The sequence below is a fragment of the Scomber scombrus genome, chromosome 6 (assembly GCF_963691925.1).
Source record: "Scomber scombrus chromosome 6, fScoSco1.1, whole genome shotgun sequence".
Classification (NCBI taxonomy): Eukaryota; Metazoa; Chordata; class Actinopteri; order Scombriformes; family Scombridae; genus Scomber; species Scomber scombrus.
In genome coordinates, this window is record NC_084975.1 from 12,270,723 (window position 1) to 12,288,051 (window position 17,329).

The 17,329-nt window shown below is 42.7% G+C and overlaps 2 protein-coding genes across 2 annotated transcripts in view; both read left to right on the top strand.

The window, feature by feature from the left end:
* The window catches only part of b4galnt4a (beta-1,4-N-acetyl-galactosaminyl transferase 4a), a 132,714-nt gene extending 128,935 nt beyond the window's left edge, over positions 1–3,779 (top strand). The window contains exons 15-20 of the mRNA XM_062420953.1: positions 288–667; positions 879–1,032; positions 1,137–1,209; positions 2,006–2,159; positions 2,447–2,573; positions 3,510–3,779. Of these exons, the coding sequence (XP_062276937.1) occupies positions 288–667; positions 879–1,032; positions 1,137–1,209; positions 2,006–2,159; positions 2,447–2,573; positions 3,510–3,624 (1,003 nt within the window). The 3' untranslated portion in view covers positions 3,625–3,779. The remainder of the gene's footprint in view (positions 1–287; positions 668–878; positions 1,033–1,136; positions 1,210–2,005; positions 2,160–2,446; positions 2,574–3,509) is intronic.
* A 4,404-nt stretch (positions 3,780–8,183) lies between these two features.
* The window catches only part of abtb2b (ankyrin repeat and BTB (POZ) domain containing 2b), a 44,550-nt gene continuing 35,404 nt past the window's right edge, over positions 8,184–17,329 (top strand). The window contains exon 1 of the mRNA XM_062421023.1: positions 8,184–9,549. Within this exon, the coding sequence (XP_062277007.1) occupies positions 8,658–9,549 (892 nt within the window). The 5' untranslated portion in view covers positions 8,184–8,657. The remainder of the gene's footprint in view (positions 9,550–17,329) is intronic.

The window sequence follows — 17,329 nt, forward strand, 5'->3', positions numbered from 1 at the left end:
TGCTCACAAACCTTGATGTTATTTGTGTACAATAGCCCGGCCATTAACTTTTCTCTGTTCTCATTTTTCTCCCACAACACACCACGCTGACTTCACGGTGTCACAGATAATGAATAGCAGTGTTTTGAAGTGGTCTGCCTACAGTCAAACAATAATTAATCCAGTTATGAGAACGATATAAGAAATACTGTTTTGTATTCGTGGCCTCTTTTTGTTCTATAATATTTCAGAGTATGTAAAACCTGTGTGCCTTTGCTTAAGTCTCAGCCTCTCTGTCCATCCCCCAGGATCTACACCTTGCTGCGAATCATCAACGTTGAGAAGCGGCGCGACTCGGCGAGGGGGAACCGTTACCTGGTGGAGCTGGAGCTAATGGAGAGAGGCCGTAGCGTGGTGCGTCTTTCTGAATACATTTACCTGCTGCTCCACCGCGGCAGGCAAGGAGACGAAAGCCTAGAGAACACTGACTCTGCTCCGGCCTCGGCTCCGGCTTCAGCCACCTCGGCTGCCACGTCTAGCCTCACCACCCCACCACCCCCTCCCTCCACCAGGTCCTCTGCCCGGCCTGGAGCAACACCCTCGAGCACCGTTTACGCCAAACCTCTGCTCTGCCAGCCGGTCATGCTGCAGTGGAGGAAAGATGTCATGGTGCACTTTGTGGTACCAGGTCTGGGAATAAAATAATAAACTGTATACAACCAATTCTTGAACTAAAATATTCATGTTATTCATGATTTATTTTTTAATCATCCACAGAAAATTCAGCACAGTCATACAATGAATAGACTTCATGAAAGTAATTTTAGTTTAGAAGGATAATTTCTTTTTGTTTACCTAACTTGCTGTTTACATTTCTCTTTGTTCCTTCTGTCCTTCAGTGAAAAACCAGGCTCGTTGGGTGCAGCAGTTTATCTCCGACATGGAGAATCTTCATCGTCAGACCAAGGACGACAATTTCAGCATCATCATCGTTGACTTTGAGAGCGAAGACATGGATGTGGAGCAGGCGCTTAGAGAAAGCAGTGTACCTAGGTCTGTGTGCAACACCATCACCCATGTAATCTCACTTAAGATACATTTAAAACAGTTTAATGACTTACAAGTGACTTTGTGTATATAATTATATATTTTGACAGATATGAATATCTTAGGAGAGAAGGGAACTTTGAGCGCTCAGCAGGACTGCAGATCGGAGTGGACACCATTGAGGTTAGAGAAACAAACACACAGAGGGAAGACAGCAATGTGTGAGCTGGCAGAAAAAAAAACATTCACTGAAGGTCAGACACTCACACTGACCATATGACCTTTACTGGCTGATGGACAGACAGGAGGAGCACAGTCATGCATAATGAATGCATCATTGCTAGGCAGGTCTGTCAGTGGGCTGTGCATCTCACCCTTATCTCGGAGCCTCCCCCCCGCTTCCCTTCGCCATCTCCCACAGAGACAAGCTGTGGATGACAGGGAATCGCTTAGACAGTTAGCTGCATTTTCTCTGTCATGTGTACGCCATAGCTGTCACATCCTCTCCCTTTCACAGGTTATTTGTGTGCATGTACCCTTACGACTCTCTCACTGGCTGTCTCTCTATCACACACATGCGCTCCCACCCACAGGGCGTGGAGCGGCTGGAAATCTGGACAGACGTTGATGCGTCAGTTGAGTGTCAGTGCTGTCACAGTGGCATGACAGACATGTCACTCATGTTTGAATGACCCGGGAGCTCTGAAAGTGAAGACAAGCCCTTGATGCAGAGCAGACTTCTCTGCTTTCTTTAATCCTGAAATCCCATATTAGGTTTATGTGAACATGCACTCGCATACACACAAATCTGTGCCAGCTCATACACAAAATCCTCACTCACTCGTATATGCACACATTTTTTTTAAATGTTGCAACTTTTGCATGTCTAATTTATTTTGTAGAATTAAAAGAAATTACTTCACCGGACAGATTGAGACGCAGTGACTGTGCAAGTTATTGTTTGCGTTTGCTCCTGCAGGATAGCCACAGCATTGTGTTCCTGTGTGATCTGCACATTCACTTCCCTCTCAACATCTTGGAGAGCATCAGGAAGCACTGTGTGGAGGGACGTCTTGCTTTTGCACCTATTGTCATGAGACTCAGCTGCGGCAGTTCACCACAGGAGCCTGATGGTAAGGCACAAATAAACACACACACAGTAAACACATGCAGGTACACGCCTGTACTCACGCAGTGACATACACAGATTAACATAATTTGAATCATCACTCAAACTCGTTCCTCCAGTGAACGTTGCACCAGATATGGGCAGCTACATTGAATTCTTGATACTGGATTTGCACACATAATAAATACACTTGGATCAGATGCATCAGACTTTCTTTTTAATCGCTATTAATGCAACAGCATGCAATGGGGCCGATGGTTCTTTTTAACATTCTTTTTGTTCTCTCTTCAGGTTACTGGGAGGTAAATGGCTTCGGTCTGTTTGGAATCTTTAAGTCCGATTTTGATAAGATTGGAGGGATGAACACAGAAGAATTCAAAGACCGCTGGGGTGGAGAGGACTGGGAGCTGCTGGACAGGTAACCATGCAATTAATACCACTAGAGAGCATACAAAAAGAAGTGTTAGAGAGATGTTGATTAAACTCTACGGTAACCTTTAAAGTTGTAGGTTAATAGTATAAGCTTTATAAGGGGTGTTAAGTATAAGTTGTATTATGTTGTCCAAAAGTTCCTAATATTTTTCCCCTTCCTTTTCACTGCAGTTTATCACCTTAATGATACAATACTTATATGTGTTTCGTAAATTAGAACTGTTGTACCTCAACTCCTCAAATGTACATGGACAATATCCTCATGTAAAGCAAAGAGGGGAGATAGTGTGCACATTCAATGCACAAAGGGTACAAGTACAGAACTAAAGCAGCATTGGAAGGAAAACAGGGGCAGTGCAAGCTCCCAAATGATTACTGAGACAATATTTTGAAGAGATGAATATTCAGTACTGTATGTGGACTTCCCATCCTTTTCCAATGTGCTCTTTTACCACCATCAAGAGAAACGCTACAGGATGTCCCCAAACTACTAAAATGCAGAGTTTTGGTTTAATCTGTCCAGGTTTGAAGATATCCACGTCCCACATTTCTGTCTATACCCCTAAAATAATGCAGATGGATGGAATTTATTTTCTTTAGTACTTTTTTTAGTACTTAGAGCATTGACTTTTTAATGTAGTTTCCCAATGCTTTGAGAAGAGCAGAGGCAGAAATCTCAGATGAGAATCTCTTGGATGCAATATGGGCATACTCGCTGCCCTTTAATAAAAGAGGAAAAGGAAGTGATGATAGCCTCTGGTTAAAGTTAACTTGAGAACAGATGCTACAGTTGTTAACTCATTATATACTCATGTATGATGAAAGCTTCCATTGTAGCCTAGCATTGTGAAAAGAAAACCAGAAAATAGCACCATAAGCAATTTCACTTCAAACTGGTGTTTCTTTCTCCCTCTGACTGTAGGGTGCTGCAGAATGGTTTGGAAGTAGAGAGGTTACGCTTGAGAAACTTCTTTCACTACTACCACTCCAAACGAGGCATGTGGAATGCCCAAAACAAGAAAACTCCTAAAGGATAGTGCCTCTTGCTGGTTGGAGGATCCTAACCTACCTGCAGATCCACTGTGTGTGAGAGAGACCTGTAGGAGCTCGCTCACTGCCTGAACTCTGGCCTGTTTTTTTTCAAACAGACTCCTCACAGGGAAGCCTCTGTTTCGCCATCGGCCCCTCTCGTATGGGTGTCTGTATGAGGAAATGGAGCCCAAATGTGAACTTTGGAAGCGAACTGTTTACGCAGCAGATAGTCCTGAGTCATCACTTTGCCTCACTGACTGAACTACTGTACAGAGAGAAGAGAGTTATTTTTGTTCTCCTTCTCTCCGTCCTTTTTTTTTTTTTTTTTTTTTTTTTGGTGCAGTGTTTTCAGGCAGACTGGAAAGCAGCTGATTTTGTGTGTGTGAGTGAGTGAGTGTGTGTGTGTGTATGTGTGTATGCGCGAGTATGTACATATATATATATATATATATACATATAAGTGTGCGTGGGTGTGTCACCGCTTGTGTGTGCTTAAGATGACAGCAAGCACCTTTTTTCTAACAAGGAGATGTGAAGACAACCTAAGATCTTTTTTCTAACATGCTCTCACATGGGAGCCTAATAGAATGTGTGTCAACATGTTATTCAAATAGATTCAAACATGGTGGCGTAAACGTATTTCTTAATAGATCGACTACTACCCGCCGGATATCATTAACCAGTGTGAGGTGCTGAAGTTCTCCTGATATTATGAACCGCAGCATTTTTGAATCAGGAAAGTCCTTTTCGAAACAAATTCTGACAGATACATCATCTCTTTCTGTCCCTCTCTTGCCTTCTGTATCTCTTTTCTCTTCATCTTAAACTCATTTCTGCCTCTATCTCTGTCAGCCTTGGTGTATCTGTCGAAACGTTCTATATGGCCCTGCTGCTGTTTTGATGTATGAGTTTTACATGCTACACCCACATTCATACTCCCTATTGTTTAGGACTTGATCAGTTTATTTCCATAACTGCAGGTTGTTCTGCTGTTACATTTTTAAAACAAGGTTTTCATTTGTCATAGCTGAGAAAGGATGCACTAACAGTTGGGGTGCTACTTTCATTTCTGAAACACTGAATTTGTCAACAGTTTACACATTTTAATCTCACTGACGCTATCCTCCATTCCCTCCAGATCTCTAACCTCATCAACTGGAACATACAACTCTAACAGGAGGGAAGAAGAGGGCAGATATTTGATTTAATGTTGTCCCACTATTATTTTAAGCATCTTCTGAGCTCAGTATTTCATTTTTAAATATTGGATTAGGGGGATTAAACACTTTAGCTCTCATTAAAATACCACAGAGACAGAGAATGCTTAGCTGTTGAAAACATCGACACTCTTCTTTAAAGCTTACACAAAGCTCAAACAGAAGTGAGACCAGTTAATGTGTCGGACACGATGTGGCAAGGCATGGCTGTTTCACAAACGTGTGCCTTTTTCAGGGTTTGGCTGCAGGCAGTTTTTAAATGACCGAAGAGGACAGGGACAGACAGAAAATATACCGTTATTTATCAGCAGGCTGTAACGTCACTGTAAATTCAAATACACTGTAGAAGAAGGAAATGTGGTTCTCTTCAATGGATTACAGATGTGTCAGTGTGTTTGCTGTACCTTACCTTAGAAGCAAGGAAGAGTGGCATAGAGGGGTTGTAACTTTTGATGATTTAAGGTGGGCGAGAGAGGGGGAGAGATTTTAAGAATGACTACTGAGTGGGCACAAGAGGGTGTGATGGAGACTCACTGGCAGCTGCAGTCCAGCAGGGCCCCACCTGCTCCCATTAGTTTGGCTGGAGGCCGGGCTCCTAATGCCTCTGTTTATGCAACATGGTACTTATATTGACAGGGAGCGGCTGGAGGGCACCAGGCTGGACATATATGGATGGGAGTTAATGATCTGTTATTGACTATATGATTGTTAAAATGCCCTCCAAGACCCTATCGTTGCCTCTACAGGAAAAAGGTCTATACTGTACGTCATTTAACATTGACATGGGACTATTTTAGGAGCAAATGAAACACATTAAATATAAGATGATATATATAAGATGCAGAAAAATGAAAAATAGGAATATACATTCCAAGGTAATTTCTGTGAAATTGTTTTGTAGAGAAAAGGTTTTAAGAATGTATTGTACTTTTATTTTGATTTGTTGTTTTTTTGCAAATAAAATTTTATGCTTACGTCCAACTCATCTTTCAAATGTGTTTTTATTTTTTTAATTTATTATTTTAAATTTTGGATTGTTTTACTCTGGTCTCTTTGTAATACATATAAATATCACCTTTATTCCTCCATTCTTGGTCTGGCCACATGGTGGTGATCTACACACATAGACTCATGTACCTGCAGCAGCACAGTGGTTGAATGGCTTGAAATACATGAACATGAAGAAAGTAAACACATATTTAGAGCAGGGTCAGGGGGACTCTGTAAGAAAATACATGATGTGTGAGAAGACATTTGAAATAAAAAATGAAAAATTCCCCTCCTACACACAGTCACACACATGTGACCACACTCCCACACTGTTTCCAATGACTTCGTTTACATAAACAATCAAACAGCTCTTAACTGTACATGACCAGCTCTTTATGATGACATCAGTTAGGTGAGGTTTACTGCCCCCACAATGAGTTGTATCAAGCTCAGGGTGTGAAAAATCTAAAATAATTGAATTTGACTCAAAAACCAGATTGGCCTGTCAAACCTGTTCTTCAGTCCTATATAGAAGTACTGTATATTCTGGTAGATTCTGAAATATTCTGACCAAATATTTGCTAAGACTGTAACAAGCCTGACTGTACTTTTTTGTACTTGAAATGAAATGTAGATATTATATAATGCAGCCCTGACTCTGGTTAAACTGATCACATTCATTGTGTTTTATGACCAACGCTTGGAGAAAATTAAACATTATTAAACTAACATTTCCAACAGAGCCCACGTATTTATTTTCAGACCACATTTAATCATTTGCAGAGGTTTTTTTTCATCATTGATCCCCCCTCCTGTGTTTCACTTCGCTCTTGGTGGTGGTCTTACATGATGTTCTGTTCCAAGCATGCACGCACACACAGAGAAACATGAGGTAAGTGCTGTCCTCACCACAGCTACATGAGGTCTGGATGAGGCAAGTGCTAACCTCCTGTGATGTCCTCTACGCCCTGCGCTTCTTCTGATCTCACTGGAGCAGCTTTGACTAATAGAGCAAACTGGGGAGGTTGACTTCACTGGAAGGTTGACTCCCCCCGACTGATTCATACACCATGATATGTGAGTGCCTGTCTGTGTCTGAGAGAGTCAGTTTTTCCCCTTAAAGTACATACACTGTATGTCCTGTAACACTGGTCTGCATGTGTAAGAAAACACTCATTACAGTCACTTTGACATCATGTTGCAATCTTACAGGCATGCATGGTAAGTGTTCAGCCCTAAACCCATTTTATAATAATGTTGGACTTTGTCCCAGTGGAGACACCCTCCCTGTCTATGTGAGTGCAGAGTGACGAGAACAGGTAGTCACAAGCCTCCTTAACATGTTGCCTTTATTTCACCTCAAGCATGTTACATCACCTTACCAGAAACAACATAACACACTGTGATCAAAACATTCACGTTTCGTGACAGGATTTACTGCCATTACCTCTGTTGAACTTGTACAGGATGGACAAACACTGTAAGACAGAACACAAACTTGTGGATATACAAGCAAGCACACAGTTAGTTAGATGAACACTAAAAAAATAAAAAATAAAAATACAGGCACTACTTATTAAAGCTGTTTGCTTTGCAATCCTACATAAGCTTTCAAAATGAACTTTTAGAGACACTCCTAGGCTTCATCAAATCAAAGTAAACACTACTCCACCTCTTACACCACTACCAAGAGCTTTACAGATTCAGTTTCTCTTAATGGGCTGCAGGTGAGAGATTACCTAATGTGCAGACAGCAAGACAAGTGCATCAGAGTCAACATGACAAGATAAACTGAAGTCTGCTTGGTGTGCATTTTGGTTCCTACACAGAAAAATCCCCCAAGACTCATGACTGTAATAGAAACCTAATGAGGGACACATAGCCTCGCATTTATTACGTTTTAGGTTAGCTGGGGAAAGGTGTTTGTTAATTCGATTATAGGCTATGATATATTTAATTTACTACTACTACTGCTACTTTATGGTAACATAATAAGAATCATATAAGAACAAAACTGTTAAATCACTTGAATGTATCATAAGGACGCTGTTTGAATGTATGAAAATGTGTATATTAGCAAATACAGCCATATGTAGGTCAAACACATTAAGGGCATTTATTAGATACACATTTGAGGCAAAACAAAGTTTGAGTTTTCTCCCAAACTTAGCAAAGATGTGGCGTGTGCTCTGATTGGCTGCCACCAAACTCGGCCCTCTGCTGATTGGTGCTTGAGCCGCTTCCGTGTTGTCATTCAGCAGCAGTTCCTCCTCTCACACATCTGTAGCTGAGTCTCTCCGGCAGAGAGCTCCTGAGTAGTCGACCTGGACGGGGGTAAGCGATGAGGTAAACTCGGACTTTCCAACGGGTATCCGACAAAAAAACCGAACCAGTTTCAGTTTCTCGGTGACTGCATGAAAGTTTTTTGTGACAAATGAACTCGGGTCTGGCTGCATTCAGACAGCGGGGAGACATTTCGTCGCATTTTAAAAAACTGTGGACTCTGGAGGAAAGTTTAAACCCCTGCGCTGCTCTGAGGAAAGGTGAGGCGGGTGCGACTGTTATACCCCTGACTTCTCTGTTTGTAAATGACAGAGGTTACAGGTTGGTTTTGATTTTAAAAAATAAGCTACACAACAGGATTTTATCTGCGTGTGTATGTGTACTGAACTGTGTTTAGCAGCATGCCAGACAAGTGTTGCGCCGTGTAACCAGTTCATCCAGCTCGGCGGGGGGAGTATCGACTGCTGTTTGATTGACTTCCAGGTAAACCGCTGCTCGGGTTAACAAAGCACGTCTGTCAACGCCGTTTCACCATAATAATAATAATAATGGCTGGTCTGAGCAATGTCCACATGAAAACCCTGGAGGACCTGACTCTGGACTCGGGCTACGGGGCGGGAGACTCCTGCAAATCCCTCAGCCTGTCCTCCTCCAAGTCAAACTCCCAGGCCTTCATGACGGCCCCTCACCGGGGCAACTGGTGGTACTACTCCGGCTCCATGAACAGCAGGAACAACAGTTGGGACACAGTCAACACTGTCCTGCCTGAAGACCCGGAGGACATCTTCTCCAAGTGTCCCCGCTTACCAGAGCTGGAGGAGTTCCCCTGGACCGAAGAGGAGGTGGCCAAGATACTGCGTAAGGTGGCTGAGAGTGGGTGCTCTAAAGGGGGACCTACACCTGTGTTCGCTCCGGAGGCCGTGAGGCGGCTGTGCGCTCTCCTCCGCAGGGCTCTGATCCGTATCTCCAGAGAGGCTCAGCGGCTGAGTGTCATGCACTGCCGTTGCACACGCTTCGAGGTGCAGAGCGCCATGAGGCTGGTGCTCAGCTGGGCCCTGGCTGACCACTGCGTCTCTGCTACGGTCAAGGCTATCTCCATGTACAGTATGAGCGCCGGGGAGCTGCTGAGGAAAGGCAAATCTGCCCGCTGCGGCCTCTCCTTCTCCGTGGGACGTTTCTTCCGCTGGATGGTGGACACCCGCATCTCTGTGCGCATCCATGAGTATGCTGCTATATGCATGACTGCGTGCATGGAAGCTCTGGTGGAGGAGATAGGAGCCCGGGTGGTCATGGCCGAAAGGGGTCATTCGGGGCCGGATTCAGGGTCAGCGTACACCCCAGTGAATGCAGAAGCCCTCGAAGGGGTTGTGAACAATGACGCGGAGTTGTGGGGGGTCCTGCAGCACTATGAGCACCTGATCTGCGGGAAGAACGCCAATGGTAAATACTTTTGAAATCCCCTTTTAGTGCACTGCAGTTTTGTGTGTAAATGTGCAGTTGTAAATGTTGCAGGTTTGATTTTCTATCTGAGGATGGAAGTCAAAATTCAAACTTTTTTCCCTCTGTCACACACTCTCCCTTCAGAGTCCTGGTCACCACTTTCCACTCCCTCACAGTCCACGTGTGTGGAAAAGGTGAAATGTGGCCTGCTGCTGGATACAATAGCACCTCTTTGTGCATGAGTGTTTGATGGATTCGTTGCAAATTTGACTTGACAGAAGAGGAAAATAACAGTGCAGAGGCATCTGATAGGGACAAAGAAAGTATTTTCTCTCCGATGACTGCATTCTGTGTTGAACAGGCACATTTGATTTTTAACTACTTCACTCTCCTCTGTCAGCTGCAAGATTGAGTCCTCACATGTCACTCCTGCTCTGCTGTTCAACCACCAGTGTTGTGATTTGGGGCGCAGGGAACCTTTAGAGTCCAGGCAGGAGGCTTGTCTTTTTACACAGCTCTCTGTTTACACTGACTTCACCTCTCATCCTCCTGCTCTGTTGGCTGCACTCCTTTAAAACACCTACCCTTCTTCCATTTCCTCATCCCTCTCTCCTTCTGCTGTACAAATCCCTTTCACCCACCACCACCTCTACAAATCTTACATATCTCTCCCTACACTCTCTTCCAGCTCCAGCTGTGTGTCCTGCTCCCTGCCCATTTGTTTCCTCCATGCTCACATCCTTCCTCAATCAACTCTCCTTCTCTTTCCTCTTTGTCACACCCTAGTAGAGACTCTTTGCTCTCTTTCCATGGCTATTTTGGCAGCCCAGTGTTGAGTTGATTCATAAGCTTGTGTTGGGACAATGTAGACAGCCTTTGTTTGTGGCCCACTACCAGCTCCCTGGAGCAGAGCTTTTTACTGCAGCACAATGGCCTTTTGTTGTGTGATCGTGCAGCTTAGCCCAACGCAGAGGGAGTGAAAACAAATGCCGGGGAAGCTGGGCACACGAGCACTCACATCCATGCAGCAGGAGAGAGAAAATAACTTGACATGGCCATTATTACAGAGCTACGATAAGTAAGCTCGCTATTGATCTAAGTGTAGATGTTATCATGCAGGAGCACCTTCCAGTGCAGGCATGCCATGCATGTGAAGGAGTAGAGGGAGAGTTAATGCTGTAACACTGCCAACTTTCTCAAAGAATTAACACACATACACCATACACTTCATATTCTGCATGCATCCTCCACTGGTTTCATTATCGGTCATCATTATCTCCTTTTTTTATCCTTGCAAGTGTATAAAACTATTGAGTGCAGTGCATTGGACTTATTATGTATGCTCAAATTGGAGCTTTTTCATTGCAAAATAAGTTAAAGAGCAGTCTTTGTCCCAGTAGTTAACCAGATGTCTTTTGGTTGGGTTTGGACTGGCCTGGACTATTTTGGTGAGTTCAGTCATCGGGTTTGAGAAAGACCTGTGTGTGTGTGTGTGTGTGTGTGTGTGTGTGTGTGTGTGTGTGTGTGTGTAATAACAACAGACCATTATTCTGACCACCCTAGCTTTTTTATAGGCCCAAAGGCTGGGTTGTTCAAGCCACACGCCCCTCTACCACCTTACCACCTGACACCCCACACCCTAAACGTTTCTTTCACAAGCACAACCCTCCCCCTCTTCTGCTGAAGTCCTTCTATCCCTCTATCCCAGCCGTCGTAAAGCAAAGATCCACTTCCCACTCTCAAATCAGATAATCTCAGAATGGGAGGGTAGCCTACTGATCATTTGGAAGGGCACGTTCAGATAAATACTCCTCCCTCTCTCTTGATTTCTCTCAGACTCGTTCTCTTTCTCAGGGGCTGGCTCACATCTGGAACTCTTTAAGACAGAAATGACTTCTACGGCTCCAATAACAATTCTGAAAACTCACTCCCTCCTCCCCTCCTGCCCTCTCTTGCTCACTCTCACTTTTTTTTCTTTGCCATTTTCTTTCACGTCCACTTCATCTTTATCTGTTTATTTCTTCTGGTCTGCAGGGAGTGCATTAGAGGAACTTGGTTGTGATGTGCCAGGATCTTATTCATTACTCATACATGCACTTGCACGAGTGCTTTCACGTACACACAGAGACCCTCAGACCCACTTTGCATGTGTTCCAATGGCTCCACATCACTGGTTGAACTCAATTCACAGTACTAATATACAGAGGAATCCATTTGTCCTTAATTTCTCTTCACAAGGAAATAGCATGAGTGAGTTCTTCCTGGTATAATATGTCTTGATTATACTATGGGGCATTTTAAAGTGCAGAGTAGTAGCTTTACTAATGGACAATCGAAGTGGCTATATGAAAACATTGATCTTAATGACTGGCACACAGATGTATGCATCTGTCAGGACTGTTTGGATGGTTGTAGGACTTTTGCAGTGTTCTGAGATTCTGTTGGGTCTGTATTTGTAGGCCAAATCAGTTGAAACTATTCCAATAGTTAGCTATGCAAATGAGTGACTTGAGCGAGACTATCAACTCTTAACATCTCAGTTTAAACTTTGCAGTAGCCAATAGTGGAAGATTTTGGTTGTAAGGGGCTGCTCTGTGAAGCAGCTGAAAGAGAACATTCATGCTACACAGAATTTACCTGGATAAATAAACTTTGATTTGGTCCAGTACTAACATAAAGCAAGGTTCAGTTTCTCTGCTCCAGCTTTATAAAGGTACTAAAACAGGCTGTGAGTAATGGTCTTGGGGTGCACTAAGAGAGCAGGGTATATGATTTGCTGCTCAGTATTTCCCTAAATATGTATTTAGCCCAGAAAGAGGCGTGGGAACAGTGGGCAGAAAGATGCAGGGAGAGCGGCCCAGCACTGTGGTCACACAGATGGGGAAACCAGCACTCTGAAAATACACTCCCTGCTCCACAAATCTGGAGTAGGATCAAATACAGTTTTGGAAAACATATCAGGACATTAATATTATGGTGAAAAAGACTTCCTTGTGTGATGAATGTGTGTTAGACACGCTTCAAATCTGCCAAGGCATTAACAACAAGCCTGTATTTGGCCTGAATAACTGTACTGATGAATTTAGGGTAACCTAGTGAGTACTGTCAGCAGGTCAGTGTGTGTAGAGTTAAGACCATAAGTCATATAGCTTTAGTGGATAATAAGGGTTAATTCTTCAGAAAACACTACAGTTCATGTCTGTGTGTGAGTGTGTGCGAGTTGTTCGTGTGGGTGCACACACCACCTCAGGCAACAGACGCGCACACAAACACACTGATGGTCCATGTCACTGTTTGCACTGGCTTCTTGTCCGGGCCCAGCTGTAAAAACACTGACCCATCAGAGAGCTGGAATGCACATGTGTGTTGAATGTGCTCATCTGTGGATGTGTAAATGTACTTGTGTGAGTATAGACTTTTCTTGGAAGTCCGTGAATAAGGTTTTCACAGATATGACACCACAAATAATTTGTTTTAGCTATTACAAAAGCAATGACACAGATTCAGGGAACCTCAAACTGATTTCATATCCTTTGATGCAGGTCATTTGGTCTGAAATGAATACAAATCAATGTCAAATAGCCTTGTAAACTGATGCAAGCCACACTCCTCCCATTACATTACAACAGGATGAGTCATGATCTTCTTTAAAACTGTTTACAGTAAAGCACTGATGAGAGGAAGCAATGAAAGATATGTCTGACAGATGCTCTAGGGAAATGGTCACAAATAGAGACACAGAAATAGTGACAGCAATCCTGAAAGCGTTTGTGCTTTTGTGTCTTGATTTAGTCTTTCTAATCAAATTCTTGGAGAGTTGAGTCTTTGTTCTGTCCAGAGGGAACAGGAGACTTCAGATTGGTATTGAGCTTCCTCGGCTTGTTTAAATTGGAAAATGTGCAGCCAGTGTGTCACATGCTTTACCACAGAGTCCTGGCTATGATTATCGAAGGGAATCTGTCCTGCATGTTGGATTGGGGTTTGCAGGCCGAGTAGCTAATGAGGAAAGCAGGAAGACTGGCTGGAATCTTTGACCAAGTGGCAATAGTTTTTGTTGAAAGGAAGCAGTGTGCATCACACAGTCCCAGTGTGAAGTCTGGCTTAGAGACAGCATTGCCACATGCACCTGTGTTGGAGTCTGGGTTGATCATAATGATACTGAAATCTGAGTGTTAAAGGTTGTGTTAAGGTTAGGGGTTAAATGGTCAGTGATAGTCATACTAGTGTGGGCAGCCTGTGGCCAAATACAATATATCAATACAATATATCACACTCATTTGCTCAGCGGTGCTATGTGGATGATCTTTAAACATGCTGTGTAGAGTAGCTACTTGCTTTTATTCAGTATAATACCATCTGTTATACCACCTAGGGCTGGGTGATAAAGTGAATATTTATCATGTATTCTCTCTAACTCATACTCTTTTTTTGTAGGCACATAGACATTGTGTCAACATCACAGCAGTTTTCTGTCTTCTGTTTTTGAAAAGAAGCCTACACAAATACATTTTAATGTATAAGCTGCACACACTTGCTGTGGGACTGAACAGGTTTCACGCTTGTTTAAAAAAATGCCCATGAAGCCCAGGACAAATTGCTTGTCTGGTGTAGCTGTTTTCTTCCATAACCTGACATGCTGCAAGAGAAGTCAAGCCTCTGTGACCGTTATGTAAATCTGGATTGGATCATGTGTTCCCTGACATTGTTCTGAATTTGTCCTGGAGCAGAAATAAAATTACTAATGTAAAACCTTAAGAGTTTTTTTATTTATGGTCTTTCAAATACTTTGTGTTTAAATGTCAGATTGTGACCTTTTGCAGATTCTTCAAAATGTTCTGTACTTCCCATCTTAAAAAAGAGAAGAAATATCATGTGTATAAGCTACTCAATTACAGTGAGAAGAACTAACCTTTACTGTACACTCCCCAGACATAAACCAAGTGTAGTCGGTCATAAAACTGTTATTGCTACTAAAAGAACATCCATCTTACAGCTACACCACCCTCTCACTCCTTTACTTCACTTATGGATAGCTTGATTAACCAAATATGGTTTGCATAGAAGAAGATATGTACAGCACACCATTTTGTCTGGTTGTTTCTGTGGCAGTGCAGATCCGTTCCGCCTCGCTTTTAAATATACACTTCACAGTTCTCACAAAAAGTAAACTTTGAATAACTTTCTGTGTCAAACCACAAAACCCCCAAAAAATCATCAGTTGTCCCACTCCTCACCCTTGAAAAATCAGTGCCAACCCTCACAGTTCTAATTTATAATAAGCATTACCTGGCACGCAGCTATTACTCCGCATGTGTGCTCCAGCAAAACTGAAGCCGGTTACTGTAGCCGATACAAAACCATTTTGTGGGTGATTTGTTGTAATATTTAATTACACACTAACAGATCAGATGGGCAGGCTGGTAGGGGGAAGTAAGGGGAGAGAGAAAGAGAGAGAGAGAGAGAGAGAGAGAGAGCATGGGGGATCAGGCAGTGTGTAGTTTAAGTCCGAAACAGATTTGTCTGACCAGGGATTGGATATAATAACCCCTTGCTGTGTTCTCTGGTGAAATCTGTTGGAGTCATACTGTCTTGGCTGGATGGAGCCAAGGAGAGATAGAGTGTTTTAGGAGAGATGTGAGTTGCAATCCCACACATCCTCTCTGATTGGGATCTATGAATCCAGGTGGGCCAGAGGCCAACTCGCTGCAGCTGAGGAAGATGTTGTGTGGTGTCTGTCACAGGCTACTTTTGTGGACAAATTTCAGACTAAAGAGGGATAATTAGGGACGGTTTGTCAAACTGGGGACAGAAGCTGTGTCCCTAATTGGGGGAGAAAATGATTTTTAGGTCAATGATTATGGTTAGCGTTAGGCAAGTGGTGGTTAGGGTAAGTCTCCAGGAATGAAGGTAAGTCAATGTAAGGTCCCCAAAAGTGACCTAGGACGACCATTGTGTACATGTGTGTGTGTGTGTGTGTGTGTGTAGGAAACAGATTGTTTTGATGTTCGTCAGCCAAACTCAGAAAGTGATGCTTTTTTTTCTTATTCCTTTCAAGTCATAACTGCTGTTTTTTGTAAACGGGCTGAAAGAGGGAGCTTTTTGTGATACTGTCAGTGACCTCTTTGTCCAGCAGAGTCAGAGCGGCAGTGTGTGGAGGCTGAATGGCGAAGCTCAGATATATTGCACTGGAAAAGCAAACACACTCGTCTGTAGACTCTGTTGTGCACATGACTCCTTTCTCTGGCCACCTTTCTCTTTTCAGGCATAGGAACATACAGTAACATTCATTGATGCACATGTATATAAATATAGACTAAAGCTGCACCTCCTCCATACCTCTGAGGAGAGGATGCGTTGCAAAGATGCAAAGAGAACAAGATACATTTCCTTCTGACTTGTGTGACAACTTGGGTTGCGTGTGTGGACAGAGGGTGGGGTAAGCAAACCATTGTGTCAGTGTACAAAGATACTCTGCAAAAGACTTCCATTCCTGTCTCGTTACTGTTGACTACCTTCATTTTTAGAATCTAAAGCTGTGGAAATAACTGCTATATTTTATATACCTGATGACGAGCCTCACAATTAATCTCCTACAGGTTGAGTGGTAGTTTATAGCTTACATGATGACTTGAAGCAGTTTCTCCATCATCCTAAGCAGCTGGCCAATTTTCCAGAAGGAGCAGTTGGATGAAAAGAGTGTGATGGAGGAACTTGTAAAAGAGCAAGAAGGGAGAATGGAAAAATAGCAGCAGCTTTTATTATTATAAGTTGTTTTCAAATGTGCCAGGTTCAATAGGCAAAGTGCCCTTCATGACAGGTTAGCTGAGGTGTGTGCGTGTGTGTATCTGTGGTGTGGTGTGGTGTGGTGTGGTGTGGTGTGGTGTGGTGTGGTGTGTGTCCTACAGTAATAAGTAGGCCACCACAGCCTTTGACATTTCTTGAGCTTGCTTTTGCTTTGATGTTGTGCTGTGTCATATCTAGGTCAATGACGTATAAGGATTTAGAACAACTCAATTGTAGAATAATAAAAAACAAGCATATCTAATGCAGTAGTTCAAACATTCAGAATGTTGTGTAACTGAAGATCCATATTATACATTTGAAATTAAGTGATTTTAGTGGGGGTTTTTCAAGATTAATTGGCACTGGCCTTTAAAAAGAGTCATGTGGTGCGACCATGATTCATCTTGAAATAAATCAATTTACTTAACACGCTTCACATCTTTTTTTACAAGTTTTCAGTAATATAAAGTGTTTGGAAACAAAGTATTTGAATTTTTTTTTTAATTTTTGTAAATGATGATCTTTTATTTAGAAAAGATATTTCAAGATGAATCATGGTCGCACCAAATGACTTTTTTTTCAGGGCCAGTGCCAATTAATCTTGAAAACCCCCCACTAAAATCACTTTCAAATTGTAATATGAATTGTCAGGTACACAACATTCTGAATGTTTGAACTACTGCATTAGATATGCTTGTTTTTTTATTCTAAAATTGAGTTGTTGAAAATCCTTATACTTCATTGACCATCTTCTGACACTGATGGTATCTGTGACTTTGAAAGGGACTTTAATCTGTGTGTGAGTGTGTGTGAGGAGAGAGAGAGAGAGAGAGAGAGAGAGAGAGAGAGAGAGAGAGAGAGAGAGAGAGAGAGAGAGAGAGAGAGAGAGAGAGAGAGAGAGAGAGAGAGAGAGAGAGAGAGAGAGAGAGAGAGAGAGAGAGAAGAGAGAGAGAGAAGAGAGAGAGAGAGAGAGAGGAGAGAGGAGAGAGAGAGAGAG